General features: G+C 31.2%; 1 protein-coding gene across 1 annotated transcript; it reads right to left on the bottom strand.

The window, feature by feature from the left end:
- Positions 1-8,774: 8,774 nt before the first annotated feature.
- LOC145157904 (uncharacterized) lies at positions 8,775-9,808 on the bottom strand. The gene is made up of 3 exons (XM_079076879.1): positions 9,609-9,808; positions 9,449-9,561; positions 8,775-9,385 (listed from the first exon to the last, which is right to left on the bottom strand). Exons 1-3 carry the CDS (start codon positions 9,806-9,808, stop codon positions 8,775-8,777), a joined length of 924 nt encoding a protein of 307 aa, XP_078933005.1.
- Between the last annotated feature and the right edge of the window lie 9,174 nt (positions 9,809-18,982).

Below are 18,982 nucleotides of genomic sequence, written 5' to 3'. Positions count from 1 at the left end.
GACTTGCTCAAATTTTAACTATAGAATAGATCTCCTATATGTAATTTCTTATTTCAACCGTTTAGCAACCATCATAGAGATTAGAGAAACCTTAAATCATTTAAGGATCTGAAAGGAACATGAAGTTTGGCAATGTTATTAAATTAATGTATAAAATGATTAAAAAAAATACCATTTTACTTTTTAATAACTTTTTCACCAATTAAACACAAAATATTTGTAATGGAATCCAATCTCCTTTAAATATATATAAATATATATATATATTTATATATAAACGTTAAAGGGCTTCTAGCCTAATACTATCTGGTGTTGCACTCTCTCACTGAGGTTAAAGGTTCAAGTCCTGCAGTGGACATAGATATAGAATAATTTGCAAGTAGTTTAGTATATTTGACGTTTAAAACAAAATAAAATATTAAAATAAATAAATAAATAAATAAATAAATAAGAAAAAATTTACATATATAAACATTTAACACTTTTATAAATAATTTCAATGTAATTCAATCTCTTTCAAAACATGAATATTCACCAAACAAAACAATTCTTTCCTATTAAAAACTATTATTAAAAACAAACTTATCTGTCTTCAAGAATAATTGTTTGCAATATAATCCAAATAACCATTATAAATATTTTCAATGTAATTCAATCTCTTTCAAAACATGAATATTCACCAAATAAAACAATCATTTCCTATTAAAAATAGAACTCTTTGTCTTCAAGAATAATTGTTTGCAATATAATCCAAATAACCATTATAAATATTTTCAATGTAATTCAATCTCTTTCAAAACATGAATATTCACCAAATAAAACAATCATTTCCTATTAAAAATTATTAAAAATAGAACTCATCTGTCTTCAAGAATAATTGTTTGCAATATAATCCAAATAACGGAAAGGTATTTCATGAATGTATTGTCACTATCACAAAGAAATGCTATTTACTAAAACAATAAACCAAAGAGAAATTAACATTGAATAAAATATAATTAAAACTAGAAATAACTCATTCAACTAGAAATAACTCAAATTACAATCAAGATAAACTAAACACAAAAAGTAAATGATGTATAAGTACTAATTAGAAACTTCAAACTATCATCCAGATTTTCAAGTCAACCGACTTCTATCGTGCTTAGATCCAATTCGGACCAAATTAAAAACATATTAAAAGCAAAACAAAGAACATAAAAGTGCTATTTATCAAGGATGACGAACAAGATATATCATTGAATGATGCTCGCCATTCAATTTCTAACTCTAATCTAAGTAAATGAAATAAAATTAAAAATTAAAAAAATGTTTGAGAGAGAAAGATTGGGGTTTTCAATTTTTGATTTCTCATTATTGGTGAAAACTGTACTGAAACGAATTACATTAATATATATGAAAAGTAACTACTCAATTAGCTTCTTAACAAACTCTAAACTTATTCTTCAAATTTTTCCACAAAAGTTTCATGACTTTGTTATTTTTGGTCCCTCCTCAACTTTTTGCATAAAAACTCTTTTGGTTGAGTTTGTTAAAATTGACACCCCCTAAGCCCGAGGATATGGAAGTAGACCAAGCTCGGAAACAACCATTTGATGATGAGGACCAAGGCTCTTGGTAAAAACATCAACCAATTGATGTTTAATATTAACATGTGTCAAAGATATGTTGGTACACAAGTCCTTGAGAAATTCCGCATAACTTTGGATTTGCTTAATAGCATCCAATAGTAGAATGTTGATTAGGACCTTGAGGAAAGTTCCAATGAATTCCTTCTCGTCCTCCTTCTTTGAGATGATTAATCGGGAGGTAAAGGATGGTGAAATGAATAATGGTTTGATAGGCTTGTTGGATTATTCGATTTGATCAATGTTCGTCACAACTGGTTCCTTTTAAGGAATTACCACCTTTATAGGTTGAACAACAATCTCATCTTCTTTTTCTCTTGAGCTGATTTTGAGGTTGCTTTCTCTAAGGGCTCTCCCACTTCTCAAAGTTACTGCATTCACATTAGGATTTTTTTCGGTTTGAGATGGAAGTTTACCCCGTGTTCCATCTTGTTGAGAGCGGTATCCAAGTCTCCTATTTAAGCTTGAATATTGGAGAAGGAGTTCTTTGTCTCTTGTTGAAATTGTGTTTGGCTTTGAGCAAGAGAAGTAACAAGTTCTTTAAGACTCATTTAATTGTTACCACTTATGTGTGCTTGTTGTTGAGTTTTTTGGTAAGGTGGAGGAGATGAGGTGTTTGTGGTGTTGCATATTGTGGTTGGGTATATTGTGGATACGAAGGTTTTTGTGATGAATATTGTGGATATCAGGGTCTCATCAAAGTATGTTGTGGAGCTAGATTTGGTGGGTATTGGTTGTTTGGGTTATTCCTCCAATTTAAATTGTATGTGCTTTGAAATCCCATGGGTCTTGGTTAACCTTGATATCCGCCCATTGCATTAACATCCTCTGGTTCACTTCTAAGCGTGGGACACTTACCCGTATAATGCACCGTAATTGCACAAAGACCATAAACCATTACTTTGTTTACCACTTCCCACCACCATTTGATTCAACACATTAATCAAATCCAAGAGTTTTGATTCCAAATGTTGGGTGTTGCTAACTTCACCAACAATTTGTGGAGAACTTCTCTTCATGTCATTTCGAGGCCCGAAGTTTCTTTGATTTTAAGAAATGGTACCAAAAATAGATCTTATTTCTTGTGGTGTCTTATTGAATATGTCACCCCCACTTGAAGCATCAATCACCATCTGATCCTTTTCATTCAAACCCTTATAAAATTTTTGAAGTAGTTGTTTGGGTATACTGTGTTGACGATAACTTGTGCATAAGTTGTTGAATCGTTCCTAAAAATCATGAAATGTCTCATTCTCCTCTTGACGAATCCCTAGAATGTCAATCCTTTGACTTGATATTCGAGAGGTGGGATAAAGCTTGTTATTTAAAGCTTTGAGTAACTATTCCTATGTGTGAATAGATCCCGGTGGTAGGTTAAACAACCACTCTCTAGCTTTATCTCCCAAGGTGAGTGGAAAGCAGTTAACTTGAAATCATTCAATGTCACAGGTGTTGGGAAATATACTTACACATATCATATGAAAAGACTTCAAGTGCCTTTGATGATCTTCTCTATCTAAACCATGGAACTTGGTGAGTTAATGTATGAAAATTTACTTCAATTCGACCCCTCGACGGTTTGCGGGATAAACGATACCAAGAGATGTGTGAGTAACATCCATTTCAATCATTTGTTTAAGCGTCAACTCTTGAGGGAGATTGGGTAGATTGGGGTTTTGTTGCATGTAATTGGGAGGTTGTTGGTATGACGGGTATAGGTATTGTTGGTGATTGTACATTTGTGGTGGATAAGGTTGATAGTTAGGGTATTAGTTGTAGAGGGATTGTTTTTGTGGGTACATAGGATATTAGTACATTTAAGGTTGTTAGTAAATGGGTTGTTGTTGTGGAAGGACCTGATGTTGTTGAACTTGAAGAACATTGTTTTGAGGTTGGTTGTTTTGGTGGAGGTCTTGGTTTTATGGTTGTGGTTGTTGGTATTGGTTGATTTTGGTTAGGATTCTTATAATTCCAAGGTGGTGGCACATCTTTGATAGGTTCTTGGTGTTGAGGTTATCTTTGTTGTTGGGGGTGGGGTATTGGCATTTTGATTGTTTGGGTTAGGATTGTGAGGTGGAGTTTGATTCATGGCTATGTAGTTTTCAAACGGAACATCTTCAAAGAAACGAACAACAATTGGAGAAATGGGTTCGATGTCGGTATCACTTAAAGTATGAACTTGGTCTTCTATGTTGACTTGTGGAGAAGAAGCTTGAATGAGTTGTTGTTGTTTTGCTTGTTTGGCTAACTTTTTCAAGCTTTTTGCTTCTTTTTCAATCTCGGGATTGTAGAGTAGTTTACCGGTTCTTGTAGACCTAAGCATAAACAATCAAATAACAATAAACCAATTTCCCCGGTAATGACGCCAAAACTTAGTGAGATTTCAAGCCACCAAGCAAATTACACCCTTTTGCTTGCAAATAGAACGTAATATAGTAGTAATAAGGGGATTGAATCCACCGAAAAACGGTTGTAATTCAATTACCAATGCAATCCAATTGAATAAGTAAAATAAAATTAAACAACTACAATTAAACTAAAGGGGGGGTGATTTGTTTGAAAACTAAAAGACTTGAAGAATTAAAAAAACTTGCAATTAAGCAAGATGGTGGGATGCTCAAATATTATAAAGAAATGGTCAATTAAGACAATTCAACACAATTAATACTTGTTTTTATATCATTAGGATTCAATATGTAAGTTTATCATTCAACCCAAATTGATTATAGCAATCATGAAGCATGATATGCCAAAATTCCTCAAAGGTAGTTTGGAGGTTAGGGAAGCCCACAACACACATTCTTAATCAAAAGTCAAGGATTCAATTGAAGCAATTGAACCCAAGAAAATTGATTAGCCTTAGGAATGAAGGAATTCTCAATTCCTAGTGGATGTCAATGTTTACACATCCATAAAGGAGCCATGATCCATAAGTTAGAGATTATTTCTCTATTATAAAGCCCTTGTTCTGTCACACCCCCGACTGACGGCGGAAATGTCAGAGTGTGCCTCGTAACGTTAGATCACAATTATTGAACATACATTAAATAGTACAAAATATAAACTTCTATTATTACCTAAATAGAATTTACATTGTTGATGTCTATAATACATTATCGAAATACAATACATGTCTATTTACGAAATATAAATCTTTAGTGTGTGTGTTATACAAAAGAAACACAAGAACATGAATATACAACATCAACAGTTCTTATTTATTAAGAACCAGAAGGTTTTCAAGTGAACTTACAAATCAAAACCTTACTACATCAAACACTCTTCTCTCTACATAAAACCTCACTACAACTCACTCACCTAATCTACACATCATGTGAATGACAGATTAAGAACATAAGGTACAAAACTATGAACCGCATACCCTAATTACGAGAGAAAGAAGACGATATCAGTTCTAGAATGAATAGTCCTCTCACACAACAAAATATCTATACTACTGACTAGTCAACCGGGTCAATGAACAACAAAATGGATCGGATATAACCCGCGTGCTTAACAACTTTACCATACCATGATTTCAGTCCAATATTTATACAGGTTGTACATAATAGACCCTCCTGAACAAAACCATAACAAACACAGCCAAATATATATATATATATATATATATATATATATATATATAATAGATAAACTAAACTACTAAAAGGATACACAAAAGGATACAATGAATTATAAGTTTGTAACAATAAATCTTTACATTTCAACACCCCTCCGCAAACTTATAGTTAAGAAAACTAGTTCAACACTTATTCTGAAAAGGATCAATAAGCCCTAAAATTTTACAAATCCAATCATGTTGTACAACTCCCAAAGGTTTAGTAAAAATATCTGCCAGATTAAAATCTAAACTTAATTTATGAATTTCAACAACACCTTTAGACACTCTATCTCTTATAAAATGAGTGTCCACATCAAAATGTTTTGTTTTTCATGAAACACTGGATTATCAACAAGTTTTATAGCTGACTCATTGTCACAAAAAATCGAAACTGGAGTTAGATCTTTTAACCCAACATCAAACAATATCTTTAAAATCCACATAATTTCACATGAAATTACACCAAGTGCTCTATACTCTGATTCAGTAGAGGACCGAGAAATTGTATCTTGTTTTTTACTTTTCCAAGATACAATAGTATCACCAAGAAAAACAACATAACCTGTAACTGATCTTCTAGATACTAAACACTTAGCCCAATCAGCATCAACAAAACTTTTTAAATTCAAATTACTCTTTGTAACAGAAAAACCCTTTCCAGGATTTAACTTCAAATATCTAAGTAACCTTATTGCAACATTAAAATGTGATTTCCTTGGTGAATGCATAAATTGACTTAACACCTGTAAAACATATGAAATATCTGGACGAGTAATAGTCAAATAAATGAGCTTTCCAATTAATTTTTAATAAAGAACACCATTTTGAATAAGCACATCAGTAACATCAATCCCCTCTCCTCTAATTACAACATTACAATCCAATGAAGTTTTAACTGGTTTACAGCCTAACATTCCAAATTCATGTAATAATTCCATACAATATTTCCTTTGACTTAAACATACACCTTATTTATGTCTATAACTTCAATACCTAAAAAAACTTAATTTTCCCAAATCTTTGATCAAAAACTTGGATTTCAAAAAACTTTTAACTTTGTTAATTTCTTCATCACAATTTCCACCCAAAATAATGTCATCAACATATACAAATAATATAACAACATTACCATTAGAAGTTTTAACAAATAGTGAAAAATCATTCATACTTTGAACAAATCCAAACTCAAGTAAAAAACTACATAACTTTTCATTCCACTTTCTGAGAGCCTGTTTTAGCCCATATAAAGACTTAAGTAACTTACAAACCTTGTTATTATTTTTATCATTATAACCAATGGGTAATGACATATAAACATCTTCATCTAACTCACCATAAAGAAAAGCATTATTTATATCTAATTGAAATAAATTCCAATTAAAATTAACTGCAAGAGAAATAACAATCATGATAGAAACCATTTTTGCAACAGGTGAAAAAGTTTCATCAAAATCTATACCTTCTCTTTGGTTATATCCCTTAGCTATAAGCCTTGCCTTAAATCTCTCTATTTCACCATTAGATTTATACTTTATTTTATACACCCATTTACAGCCAATTGGTTTTCTATCAGCAGGTAAATCATAGATTTCCCAAATATTGTTTCTATATAAAGCTTCAATTTCTTCATTCATAGCATTTACCCAGTTAGGATCCAAGGATGCTTGATAATAAGATTGTGGTTCAACAGACCTATTTAAATTGGTTGCAAAGCATTTGTTATCAAGACTAAGAAAGGAATAATTAACAGACCTTTCAATCCCATATTTATACTTTCCTTCTATGATAAAATCATTAAAATTTTGAGGAAATTTAGACTCCCGATTAGATTTTCTAATCCCTAGTGAATGAGAACCAGAAGTAGAAATATTATTAAGATTTTCCTCAGAACTACTAGTGGGATCTGATGCAACAGACTCAGGTTGCGAACCAGAAGTTTCATAACCAAGAGTATCTTCCTGATTAGATATAGTTGCATCTAAATTAAGACTACCCTTAACATCAAAATCAGTTGCACTAGATGGTTGATTAACAACTGCATCACCATCCTGATTATTACAACTTGATACTCCACTATTTTGATTATCATCAAAATTCTCAGAAAACACAAGTTCATCATTGGAAAACGGATCCCAAGGATCCTTATTATTTAAAACAGTTGTCTCAAGAAATTGAGAAACTTCATTTGATTTAGAAGTCAACTTAAAAGGAAAGACAGACTCATAAAATTTCACATCCCTGGAAAAGAAACAAGAACCATTATCAAGACTAAATAACTTGTAACCTTTTTTAACCTTAGAATAACCAATAAGAACACATTTCTCAGAACGTTCAGAGAATTTATCAGTATTGTTTAGTTTTGTAGCAAAAGCTAAACATCCAAACACACGAATTTTATCATACACTGGAACACGATTATAGATTAATTCAAAAGGAGTTTTACCATTTAAAACAGAAGATGGAGTCCTATTTATCAAAAAACCAGCTGTTAAAATAGAGTCTCCCCAAAAAAATTTAGGCAAACCAGCTTAAAACAATAAAGATCTAGCAACAATTAGTAAATGTCTATGCTTCCGTTCTACCACTCCATTTTGTTGTGGAGTGTGTACACAGGAAGTCTGATGAATAACTCCATTAGTTTCAAAAAAATTATTCATTTTTTGATTAACAAATTCTGTTCCATTATCAGATCTAATAACCTTTAGGTTAACACCAAATTGATTTTTCAATAACATAACGAATTCAAGAAAGCAATCAAACACTTCATCTTTAGATTTCATTAAGAAAACCCATGTTGCTCTAGTGAAATCATCTACAATAGTGAGAAAAAATCTAAAACCACCAATAGCAGCAACTATATAAGGACCCCAAACATCCAAATGAACAAGTTCCCCTAGACTAAAGGACTTATGCTCACTCAAAGGAAAAGGTTCCCTAGTTTGTTTTGCCTTATGGCAAACATCACATGGCATAACTGACTCATTATCAAAATTCAAAAAATGTTTTAAAACATTTAAAGCTTTATCTGCTGGATGTCCCATTCTATAATGCCATGTTAATTTTGATACAAAACATTTATGACTATTAATTACTGAATTTGACCTACCTAACAATTGATTTTACAAATAGTAAAGACCTCCAAATTCTTTACCAGTCTTCACAGTCTCCATTGACAGTGAATCCTGAATAACATAGTTATTTTCATCAAAAACAACTTTGCACTTATTTTCTTTACAAATCTTGTGAACAGACAATAGATTGACATGAAAATCATGAATAACAAAAACATCAGTCAAAACGATAGAATCAGTAAAATTAATATTTCCAATCTTATCTATTTTAGCAGTTGAACCATTAGGATGATCAACTCTTAGATTAAGTTTGGAAACATCAACTACATCTGAAAGTTGTGATTCAGAAGCAGTCATATGTTGACTAGCTCCTGAATCAACAATCCATATTCTTTTATTAAAGAAAACAATATTACAAGTCATACCTGTCATATTAGCATTAGCAAGTACACCTTATGATAACTCTTTCTCATGAAGAAGTGACATTAACTTTATGTATTGATCATTTGTTAAAAACCGATAATCAGACTTATCAGAAGAAACAACTGAAGCATTAATACTTTCACCAACATGAGAAGCAGTACCAGATACAGTAGAAACAGATGACTTATTAAACTCAGATTTGGGTTTAAAATCCTTAGGATACCCAATAAGCTTATAACACTTTTCAATGGTATGACCTTTAATTCCACAATTTTTACAAACTAGGTTCTGATTTTTACCTTTAAATTTTTTATTATCAGTAACTTTACCAGCAAAAGCAGAAGAATTTTGACTATTAGAAGAAACTGAAATATTCCAATGTTTCTGATTAGACTCTTCTCTGGACACAATGGAAAAGGCAGTTTTAACATCAGGCAATGGTTCCATTATAAGAATATGACTCTTAACCTGGTTATAAGAGTCATCAAGACCACTAAGAAATTGCATAAGTTTCATGAGTTTAGAATGATTTTTAGTATGAGTAGCAGCCTCACAAGTGCAATCAGGACACTTAGTTAACCCATCGAATTCTTTCCATAAACCATCCAATTTATTAAAATAATCAGATACAGACAAACTACCTTAAGTAAAATTATTAATGTTTTGATGAATATTAAAAACAACTGAACCATCAGCCTTATAACAGGTTTCACAAAGCTCATTCCAGACATCCAAAGCATACTCAGAACAAGCATGTCCAATGTAAATTGATTCAGAAAGAGAGTTAAGTATCCAAGAACATACAATAGCATTAACTCTGTCCCATTTTAGAGATTTAACAACATCCTTACTATCTTTTAAAACAGTTCTTCAATAAACCCTTGTTTATTTCTGGCTTTAAGAGCCCTAGTCAAGGAACTTTTCCAAACTCTAAAATTCTCAGTTCCAAGAAGTTTAAAACTTATAATAGTTGTTACAGAATGATCCAAAGGATGCAAATATAGTGGATTATCAAAATCAACAACATCATTTTTACTAGATGATTCAGGTGGTGTATCAGACATGATAGAAACAAAAAAACTAATCAAGAAATCAGATAAGTCAGAAATCCAACACCAAACCACAAACTTCCACAATAGTTTGTATAAACTAGACAAAAAACATAGCACGTAAAAGTCTGAAGCAAGCTAGTTTATAGACGTGGACAATATATGATCAGAAGATATTGATCTATCAACAACAATACAAAAAAAATAGATAGGTGTGCGAAACTTACAAAGATCCACAAATAGTAAGCTCAGCAAGCAGCAATGTAGTTCCGATGAATTCTGGAAAACATAATCACCGCTGAAAATCGACATAGGCATTCAAATGCCAGAACCAACCCGATTTTAGAACCTTGTTTGCACAATCTTATCGTTGACTGTTGTGATAGCGTTGACCGTTAGGATTAAGACAAATTAACCCTAATCGTTTACAACTATCACAATCGTTTACTCTTAAGATGTGACAAGAGTACAATCAGGTTGATGAACTCCAACCTCAAGAAGATCTGAACAGATCAAAGAGCAAGCGGATAACAGATCCAAAAAACCCAGGAGAAGAAAAGAACGAACCATAATCAGATCCTGACAAAGGACCTAAAATCCTAACTCGATCTAGTTGAAACAACCTGAAACCCTAACTTGATCTAGACGTGAAACCCTAACACGATCTAGACGAAGATCAGTCCACAAACCTCCGTAACCGGCTCTGATACCAACAAAAGAAACACAAGAACATGAATATACAACATCAACAGTTCTTATTTATTAAGAACCAGAAGGTTTTCAAGTGAACTTACAAATCAAAACCTTACTACATCAAACACTCTTCTCTCTACATAAAACCTCACTACAACTCACTCACCTAATCTACACACCATGTGAATGACAAATTAAGAACATAAGGTACAAAACTATGAACCGAATACCCTAATGACGAGAGAAAGAAGACGATATCAGTTCTTGAATGAATAGTCCTCTCACACAACAAAATATCTATACTCTTAACTAGTCAACCGGGTCAATGAACAACAAAATGGATCGGATATAACCCGCGTGCTTAACAACTTTACCATACCATGATTTCAGTCCAATATTTATACAAGTTGTACATAATAGACCCTCCTGAACAAAACCATAACAAACACAGCCATATATATATATATATATATATATATATATATATATATATATATATATATATATATATATATATATATATATATATATATATATAAAATAAATAAACTAAACTACTAAAAGGATACACAAAAGGATACAATGAATTATAAGTTTGTAACAATAAATCTTTACATTTCAACAGTTATTCCAGCTGATTACGATCTTGAGAATACATGCATTTTAAGATACATCAACAATAATGTTGGTGAGTTCCACAGGTTTTGACATGTTCGTACTTTTATAACCAAAAGCAGTATTGTAAACATCACGACTAGGTCCCGATTAATCTTCGATTAATCCCTAGACACAGCCGACTAGAAGGCTCCTAGTGAGTAATCAATGCCTAAAAAATAAGCAAAACAGTTGAAAACGATAAAATTTGAATACTTTGATAAAGTTCTATCTCAATAGAAACTATTTGAGGAATGATTATTATTTTATTAATCATATTAACCTATTTTATTATGATATTAGTGGTATTTATGAACTTTTTTATGATATTAGTCATATTTAATTTTTAGAAATTCAATGAAATATCAATTTATGGTCCCCGATTAATCTTCGCCTAGCCGATTAATCTTTTAACCTCAGTCCACCGAATGTAGACTTCACGATTCCAACAGTTCATGTATGTATATCTAAAACCTTAAGATTCTAAACTAAAAGACTTAATCGGACATACAGTTCTAAAAGTGTGATTGTGTGTCCTAAAACATTACGTTATAAAGTTACTTATCGATCATTAAGTTCAAATCGTCCATTAAGTTCAACTCGTTCATTTCGTTCAAATCAATCCATGTTGTTTTTAGGTACATTAATATATTTGTGCATATTTATAGACTTTTACACAATATATATATATATATATATATATATATATATATATATATATATATATATATATATATAGATTTAGATCTTACAACATTTTAACGATGTGATTATAATTACATGGATATGTTTAGATTCGAAATAATTGAGTAATATATATATATATATATATATATATATATATATATATATATATATATATATATATATATATATATATATGGTCTGGTTCTGTGAAGACTCATTTTAAAATGAGGACTAATGAGGACACCTTAAAAAAATTGAAAAAAATCTAAAAAAAATACAAATCATAAAATCGAGCATAGATCTATGTTCGGGAGAAAAAAAATTGTATCATTAAAATTGATCCATGATTCAATTTTAATTTTTTATTTTGCATCATTAAGATCAATGATTCAATTTTAATGATCCAAAAAAAAATTTCCAATTTTTTTTCTCCCAGACATAGATCTATGCTTGATATTATGATTTGTATTTTTTTTTTTTAGATTTTTTTTTTCAATTTTTTTAAGGTGTCCTCACGAATCCTCACTTTAAAATGAGTCCTCACCCGATCCTGTTTATATATATAAAAGAGTACTAAAAAATAAAAGATCAATGATTCAATTTTAATGAGTCCTCACCCGATCCTGTAATTATGTGCGATATTTTGATATTTTTCGAGATAAGTTAATTGTTTGGAGGTTAAATAGGTAAAAGGAAAGAGGAAAAAAAACCTCGAGCGTGCACTCCCCCCCCCCCCCCCCCTCATCTTTTCACTCTCTGCCACATGTTAAACCCCCATTTGGTGATTTTTTTCCACATACTTCGTTTTTTGACCATAACTTTTTTTTTCTTTAAAAAAAATCTGAAAAAACTAAAGTTCTTAAAATTTAATTCTCTACAAAATTAGCACAATAATGAAAATTTGAAATATATATATATATATATATATATATATATATATATATATATATATATATATTTGTTTTATTTTTTTATAAAAAAAACCCAGAAAAGAAAAATCTCCAAAAATCATAAAAGTTTAAGGGATACTTATACTCAATATACTAGTGACTTTGTAAATATAATTTTCCAAAAATAAGTTTTTGAAGTATTTATTTTTAATTTTAAGATATATTAATTTTTTTTAAAATATTGAACATAATATTATCCAAAATGTGATGATTCAAAATATTTATGATTCAAAAAAACGTTTGATTCAACTTGTTTATGATCATTAATTTGTTATTATCTAAAAATATTTAGAGTTAAGTATTTTATAATCCTTAGTTATATCTTTTATGATTCAAAATATATAATGATTAATAATTTTTTTGAACAAAAAACTATATTTAATTGAATATATTATTGATCCAAAATCATATGATTCAAAAATGATTTGATTCAAAATAAAATAATTCAAAATTATTATTTTTTTTAAAACCAAGAAAAAAAATTCTCCAAAAATCATAGAAACACAGAGCAAGTATGTAATTCATATGTGAATAACATATAAAAAATATATTCATATGTGAATATATGTAATATTCACAAATGAATACAGGTAATATTCATAAATGATAACGCATTTTTTTTGGAAAATCAAAAAAATGAAAATACGTCGTTTTGAGGTCGTAAGCAAGTTTGTAATTCATATGTGAATAACATATAAAAATTATATCCATGTGTGAATATATGTAATATTCACAAATGAATAAATGGAATAATCAAATGTGAATATATATGTATTATTCACAAATGAATAACATTGTCAATAAAACCGAAAAGTACAAAATATATAAAAATAAATATAAAAAAAGTATTCGATAAGAATGTATAGTTATTCACATATAACTAAGCTTTTTATGGTTAATAAAATAATAATATAAGGATATTTTTTTATTATTGTTATATTCATTTGTGAATTAATGATAACTATTTTTCCGGAAAATTATGAAAATAGAAAAACATCATTTTGAGGCCCTAAAAAGTCCTGAACTGCCGAAAAACACCTTACATGTTGATTTATTCATTTGTAAATACAAGCTTTATATATAAAAATAAATAATACATTATAAGAATTGCTTTGTGAATAGTTTTTTTTTTTTTTTTGTATATTGTAACAGTATTATTTTACATGTAAATTCAACATTATATTAAGACAAACAACATTGTATTTGTTAATGAATATCATTCACATTTGAATTTAACAAGATCAAAATGAAGAATATATTAAATTGTATAACATTTACATATGAATATAAAAATATATTGTCTTCGTCAATGATATTTTCTCATTTACACCAACCAATCGTCAACCATTGAGATATGAACCAACCATTGATTGAAATGTTATTCATTTTTGAGTTATAACCATTACTGACAAACATGTGAATACACATTAATAAAAATATATCATTAGTTTACAATAATAGTGATTTATCACATTCTAAATATCACATGGTATATTCACACATGAAGGTATAATCATATGTGAATATTATATGATATATGTTGTTTATATTATATATTCACATGTGATATTACATGGTATATTCACATGTGAATATTAGATGGTATATTCACTTATGAATATTTTATGGTATTTTCATATGTGAATATTACATAGGATATTTATTTATGAATATTAGATGATATATTCACTTATGAATAACAGATGATATATTCATATGTGAATATTACACAGTATATTCACATATGAATATTACAAGGTGTTTTCACAAATATATAGAATTTTTATATGTTATTCACATATAAATAACATACAGACTTGCATATTTGTTTTGTGTTTTAATAATCATATACTGATTTAGGTGCGAAAACATATTCATATGTGAATATAACGTGGTGATTTAGTTTATGCATTTCATCAAACAGTTGAAGTGCATACAAGTTAGCTTTTTTAAAAATGTTAAAAACATGATATTTTGACTATTTACATCTTACAAAATAGTAGATTGATAGAGAATTATATGAATTTTTTCAAAAAGAAAATAATTTGATGTTTTTCTAACCTTAATTTCGAAGTTTTGTTTGATGATCGATGTTAAACGAATGATATGAAGTGGATCTGTTGTTGATTATCGATGATGTTGATCTAATTACGATGGGAGTATAATTAATCGTAGAAATTGAAGATATGCTCGTATTCAAGCAGAATTGAAGGTTGGATTGAAAGAACAAAAAACGATTTTTTGTTGCATACTGTTGAATGGTGTTGATAAACGTGTTATTGACAAAGATCGATGATTGATTAACACTGGTTGACGTTGATCGAGGGTTTAATTGAAGAAATATGGATGATTGTTGAAGGTTGGAGGAGAAATTTGGATGATGAACTATCAATTATGAATGAATTTGAACTGTTATCTGATTCTCCACAGGTATGTATCTGTGATTGAAGGTTATTATATCATATTTACAAGTTTTCCGCCGTGTCCTTTATGCTTAGATGCTAATTAAATAATTGGCTGATAATGATTCCCCCATTCTCAACCTTTTTTTTCTCAATTGAACCCTCCTCTCTCTCTTTCTCTCTCTCTATCTCTCTCTCTCTCTCTCTCTCTCTCTATATATATATATATATATATATATATATATATATATATATATATATGTATATCGATCTATCACTTTAATCGTTTTATATAAGTATATATACAAATGTAACTAGAGCAATAGAGGTTTTTAATCATTTTGTTCATAAACTCACATGTAGTTAGTTATATGTCAAAAGTAGCTTGTATGACATACGAGACAAGTTTTAATCGCGTAAGTTTTTAACTAACAAAACCAGTTTACGTAAACAATATACGATTTTACAAGTATTCTCCCCAAAATCGTAAAAACATAAAAGAGGGGTCGTAGAACTCACTTTCTTAACGTGCTTTATCGTTGATTTGTTCAGATCTGAAACCGGGATCTAAATCGCGACTCGGGGTTTAACGAACAACATCTCATTTTCTCCAAATGATACTTAAAGGCCGAAGATCTATCGAATACGAGTTGGGAAAATTATTCAGGTTCGTCAGAAAAATGGTTCAGATCGGAAACCGGGATTTAACTTGTGATTTTCGACTTTTAAACCGGGACACTTTTAGGTCAAAACGACTTAACACAGTCGTAGATCGGGGTTGATACATGTTGAATAAAGTATTCTTGGTCACCGCACAACTGCCTGGATGCTCGCCAGAAAATTCTCATAGATGCCCTTTTTTGACAAAGAGATTGTCGGAAAAGTGGTTTTCCGGTGGCAGTTTTGGGTGGGAGTTGAATTCGAGTTTAAAGGGGGTCAAGGAGTACCTTCCGGTCAAATTTTGGCTAAAACGGAGGTAGGTGACAGTGTCTATTTTTTCTTTGGTGGGGCTGCTTTCGGCGATCAGAGGTGGAGCTGGACAGGGGAGAAGAAAGTGGTGTTGTGGGGCAACGTTTGGGTGGCAGAGACAGGCTGCAACTGTGGTGGTCGGTGGCCTCTTTCTCACCGGAAAAGTGAGCAGAGAGAGAGAGATATAGATAGAGAGAGAGAGATGGCGTTCGAGGGAGATGAATAGAATTTGGAGAGGGAAGGTGTGAATGATCTTTTATGTACCAAAAACTGATTCTTGTATATATTTTGGAAGATTCATCAAGATTTCCAAGTACAAATCAATATTTTGAAATTTCCTGTTGATAGCCTCGGATGTGGTGATTTTAAATATGCAAAAATATTTCAAATATGATATACGAAACTACGTGAAAACGTCGTTTGAAGTTTAGCGTTTAAAAAGCATATGTCTGACAGTTTTCGCGAAACTGATTTAACTTCAGGATAAAAATATCATAAAAATGAATTCAAATATTAGACCTAATCCTGAGTTCAAAAGCATACTCAAAAACAATTTATGAAGAGTGTAGCTATCCCAAACGAAGCAGTGCATAGTTCGTTTCTGGGAAAATCAGTTAAATAGTGGTTTACCACTTTAAAAAGGGCATAACTTCTTTGTACGATCTCCGTTTTGGATGTTCTTTATATCTAAGCAGTCATGAGAACATATTATATCCAATTTGTTTATCTATAGCTCCCAAGTATACTTAATGCAAAATTTTATTTTTAGGGCATTAATAATACTTATTTGGTGAATTGTTTTTTGTTTGTTAATGAGCGTTCACTTTTCAAGCAATTTGAAGGAACTCATGTGCAATTATGAGTAACATAACTTCCTTTGCATTCCAAAAAAAAAATAGAGTAGCATAATATAGGTCCTATTACAGATTGGTTCACGGTGGTTTCACCGATGAACTTTGACCTATTTTTACCAATTGTTACATGTTCTAAGCAAATTTAATGATTCATTGATAAATCAAAGAAAGAGACCAACAATTTCTAATCAAGTACCAATCTCATGATCAAAGTATTTAATAAGCATAAGAATCATGAACTAAGAATCATAAACATGAGATAAATGATAAACAAACATGAATCCTTCAAAACTTACAAATATCCAAGGGTTTTAGACTAAGTCAACCAAAATAAAGTAACTAGTCACTCATGGCAACAAAACAATGATCATAAAAGTGTTTTAACATCAACGAATTAGCAAATGCTTGAAGAATGAGATGATGAATGCTCTAGCTCTCGAAAATTTCCCCAAGTTGCTCTAATGGTGTCCAAAATTGATATGTGGGCTGCAAGACCTAACCCCCAAGGTAAATGATGGCTCAAATGACCAAAATACCCCCGAGAAGGCAGTTACATGGGTGGGCATGCTGGGTTGCAAGGGTGGAGACCTCACCCTCGCAAAATTTGTTGAAAGGTTATTGGCTCATTCTTCCACTACTTCACCCCACTACCTTAGACTCCCTTGGCCCCTTTACACCTTACATCATCTAAATATGAACCAATCATCTTCAAGGATCAAAATAGATAGTCCAAACCCATCTTCAAGAGTCTATTATCCATCCAAGTCTTGAACACGTCAAGTCGAAAACTTCCAATATGGATCCAGTAAATCCAATAGTTCCTCAAAATCCCACAAAGCCCAACAACTCAGCAACATGATAATCACAACCGCAACGAGACTCCAAAAACCTACAAAACACCTTATGCAAAAAAGAAAGCACCCGACATGATCCAAGATAAAGAAGGGATAGAATGTGCAATTCAATAACAACAAAAGGGCTAAAAATGCTAAAATAAACTACATAAAAGAAGTAAATAAAACAAACTATCACAATCCGAATAATTTTCTTACCCAAAAGTATTATATAAGCGAAATACTAGAAAACCTTTAATTATTAATACATAATGGGTCCACAACCTCTTGGTTGGGTTACCCCTGGCCTACAACCTTTTGGTTGGAATGCCCGGTCTATTGACTATCAACACAAAGCAGTAGTCTCAACCCCAATATAACATGTCGACATATAACAATTAATAACATACTCAACAGCTAATATTCATACAACCAGTAAACATGAATAGTCCTACAGGTCTACCAGTCTAATGCCTATCAGAAACTATCATATGATCATATAGATCTACCCCATACTCAATATATCATCAAACAGTACATAACAGGATATCAAATCAATGGGCCGACTTTGGTGCCTTCGACCCACAAGTACAGCGAGGAAAACTCACCTAATTCAGAAGATAGCAAATCTCACACCCAAGTCTGCTGCACAACGGCTTCTCACGCTGAACACAATCAATACCAACCCTAGTTACTTTCTAAGGTTAAGCCCATAATCATGAGGCCCAATAATGGCTCAAGTACAAACTAGGCCCACTAATGGCCCAACCCATCTAGAGAACCCTAAGGCCCAAATGTTCCAAAATGGCCTCAAGTCAATGGTCCAAACACTAACAGCTGACCCTCACGTCGTGACCAACTCATGGTCACATCGTGAGCATTAACTTGATTCGGTCCCAACTTAGCGGGTCAACTTAGCCAATCAACTCGCCTAGTCTCGATTCCAATCATCGTCATGTCGTGGCCACGTCCTGAGTCAAGTCGTGAATTAATCCGGACAAAACAGTTGGGATGGCAAGCATTCTCACGACGTGACAGGCTTGTTCCTCACGTTGTGAGCACTGCATTGGCCAGCTTTGAGCATTAAGTTGTTATTCCTTTCAGCCAATACTTGGGACTTTCCAGAGAGTCTTCCCTTACCCAAAGC

This window comes from Lactuca virosa, chromosome 2 (assembly GCF_052849685.1).
Source record: "Lactuca virosa cultivar CGN04683 chromosome 2, Lactuca_virosa_CGN04683_v6, whole genome shotgun sequence".
Classification (NCBI taxonomy): Eukaryota; Viridiplantae; Streptophyta; class Magnoliopsida; order Asterales; family Asteraceae; genus Lactuca; species Lactuca virosa.
This window is presented reverse-complemented; position numbering and strand designations above follow the sequence as displayed.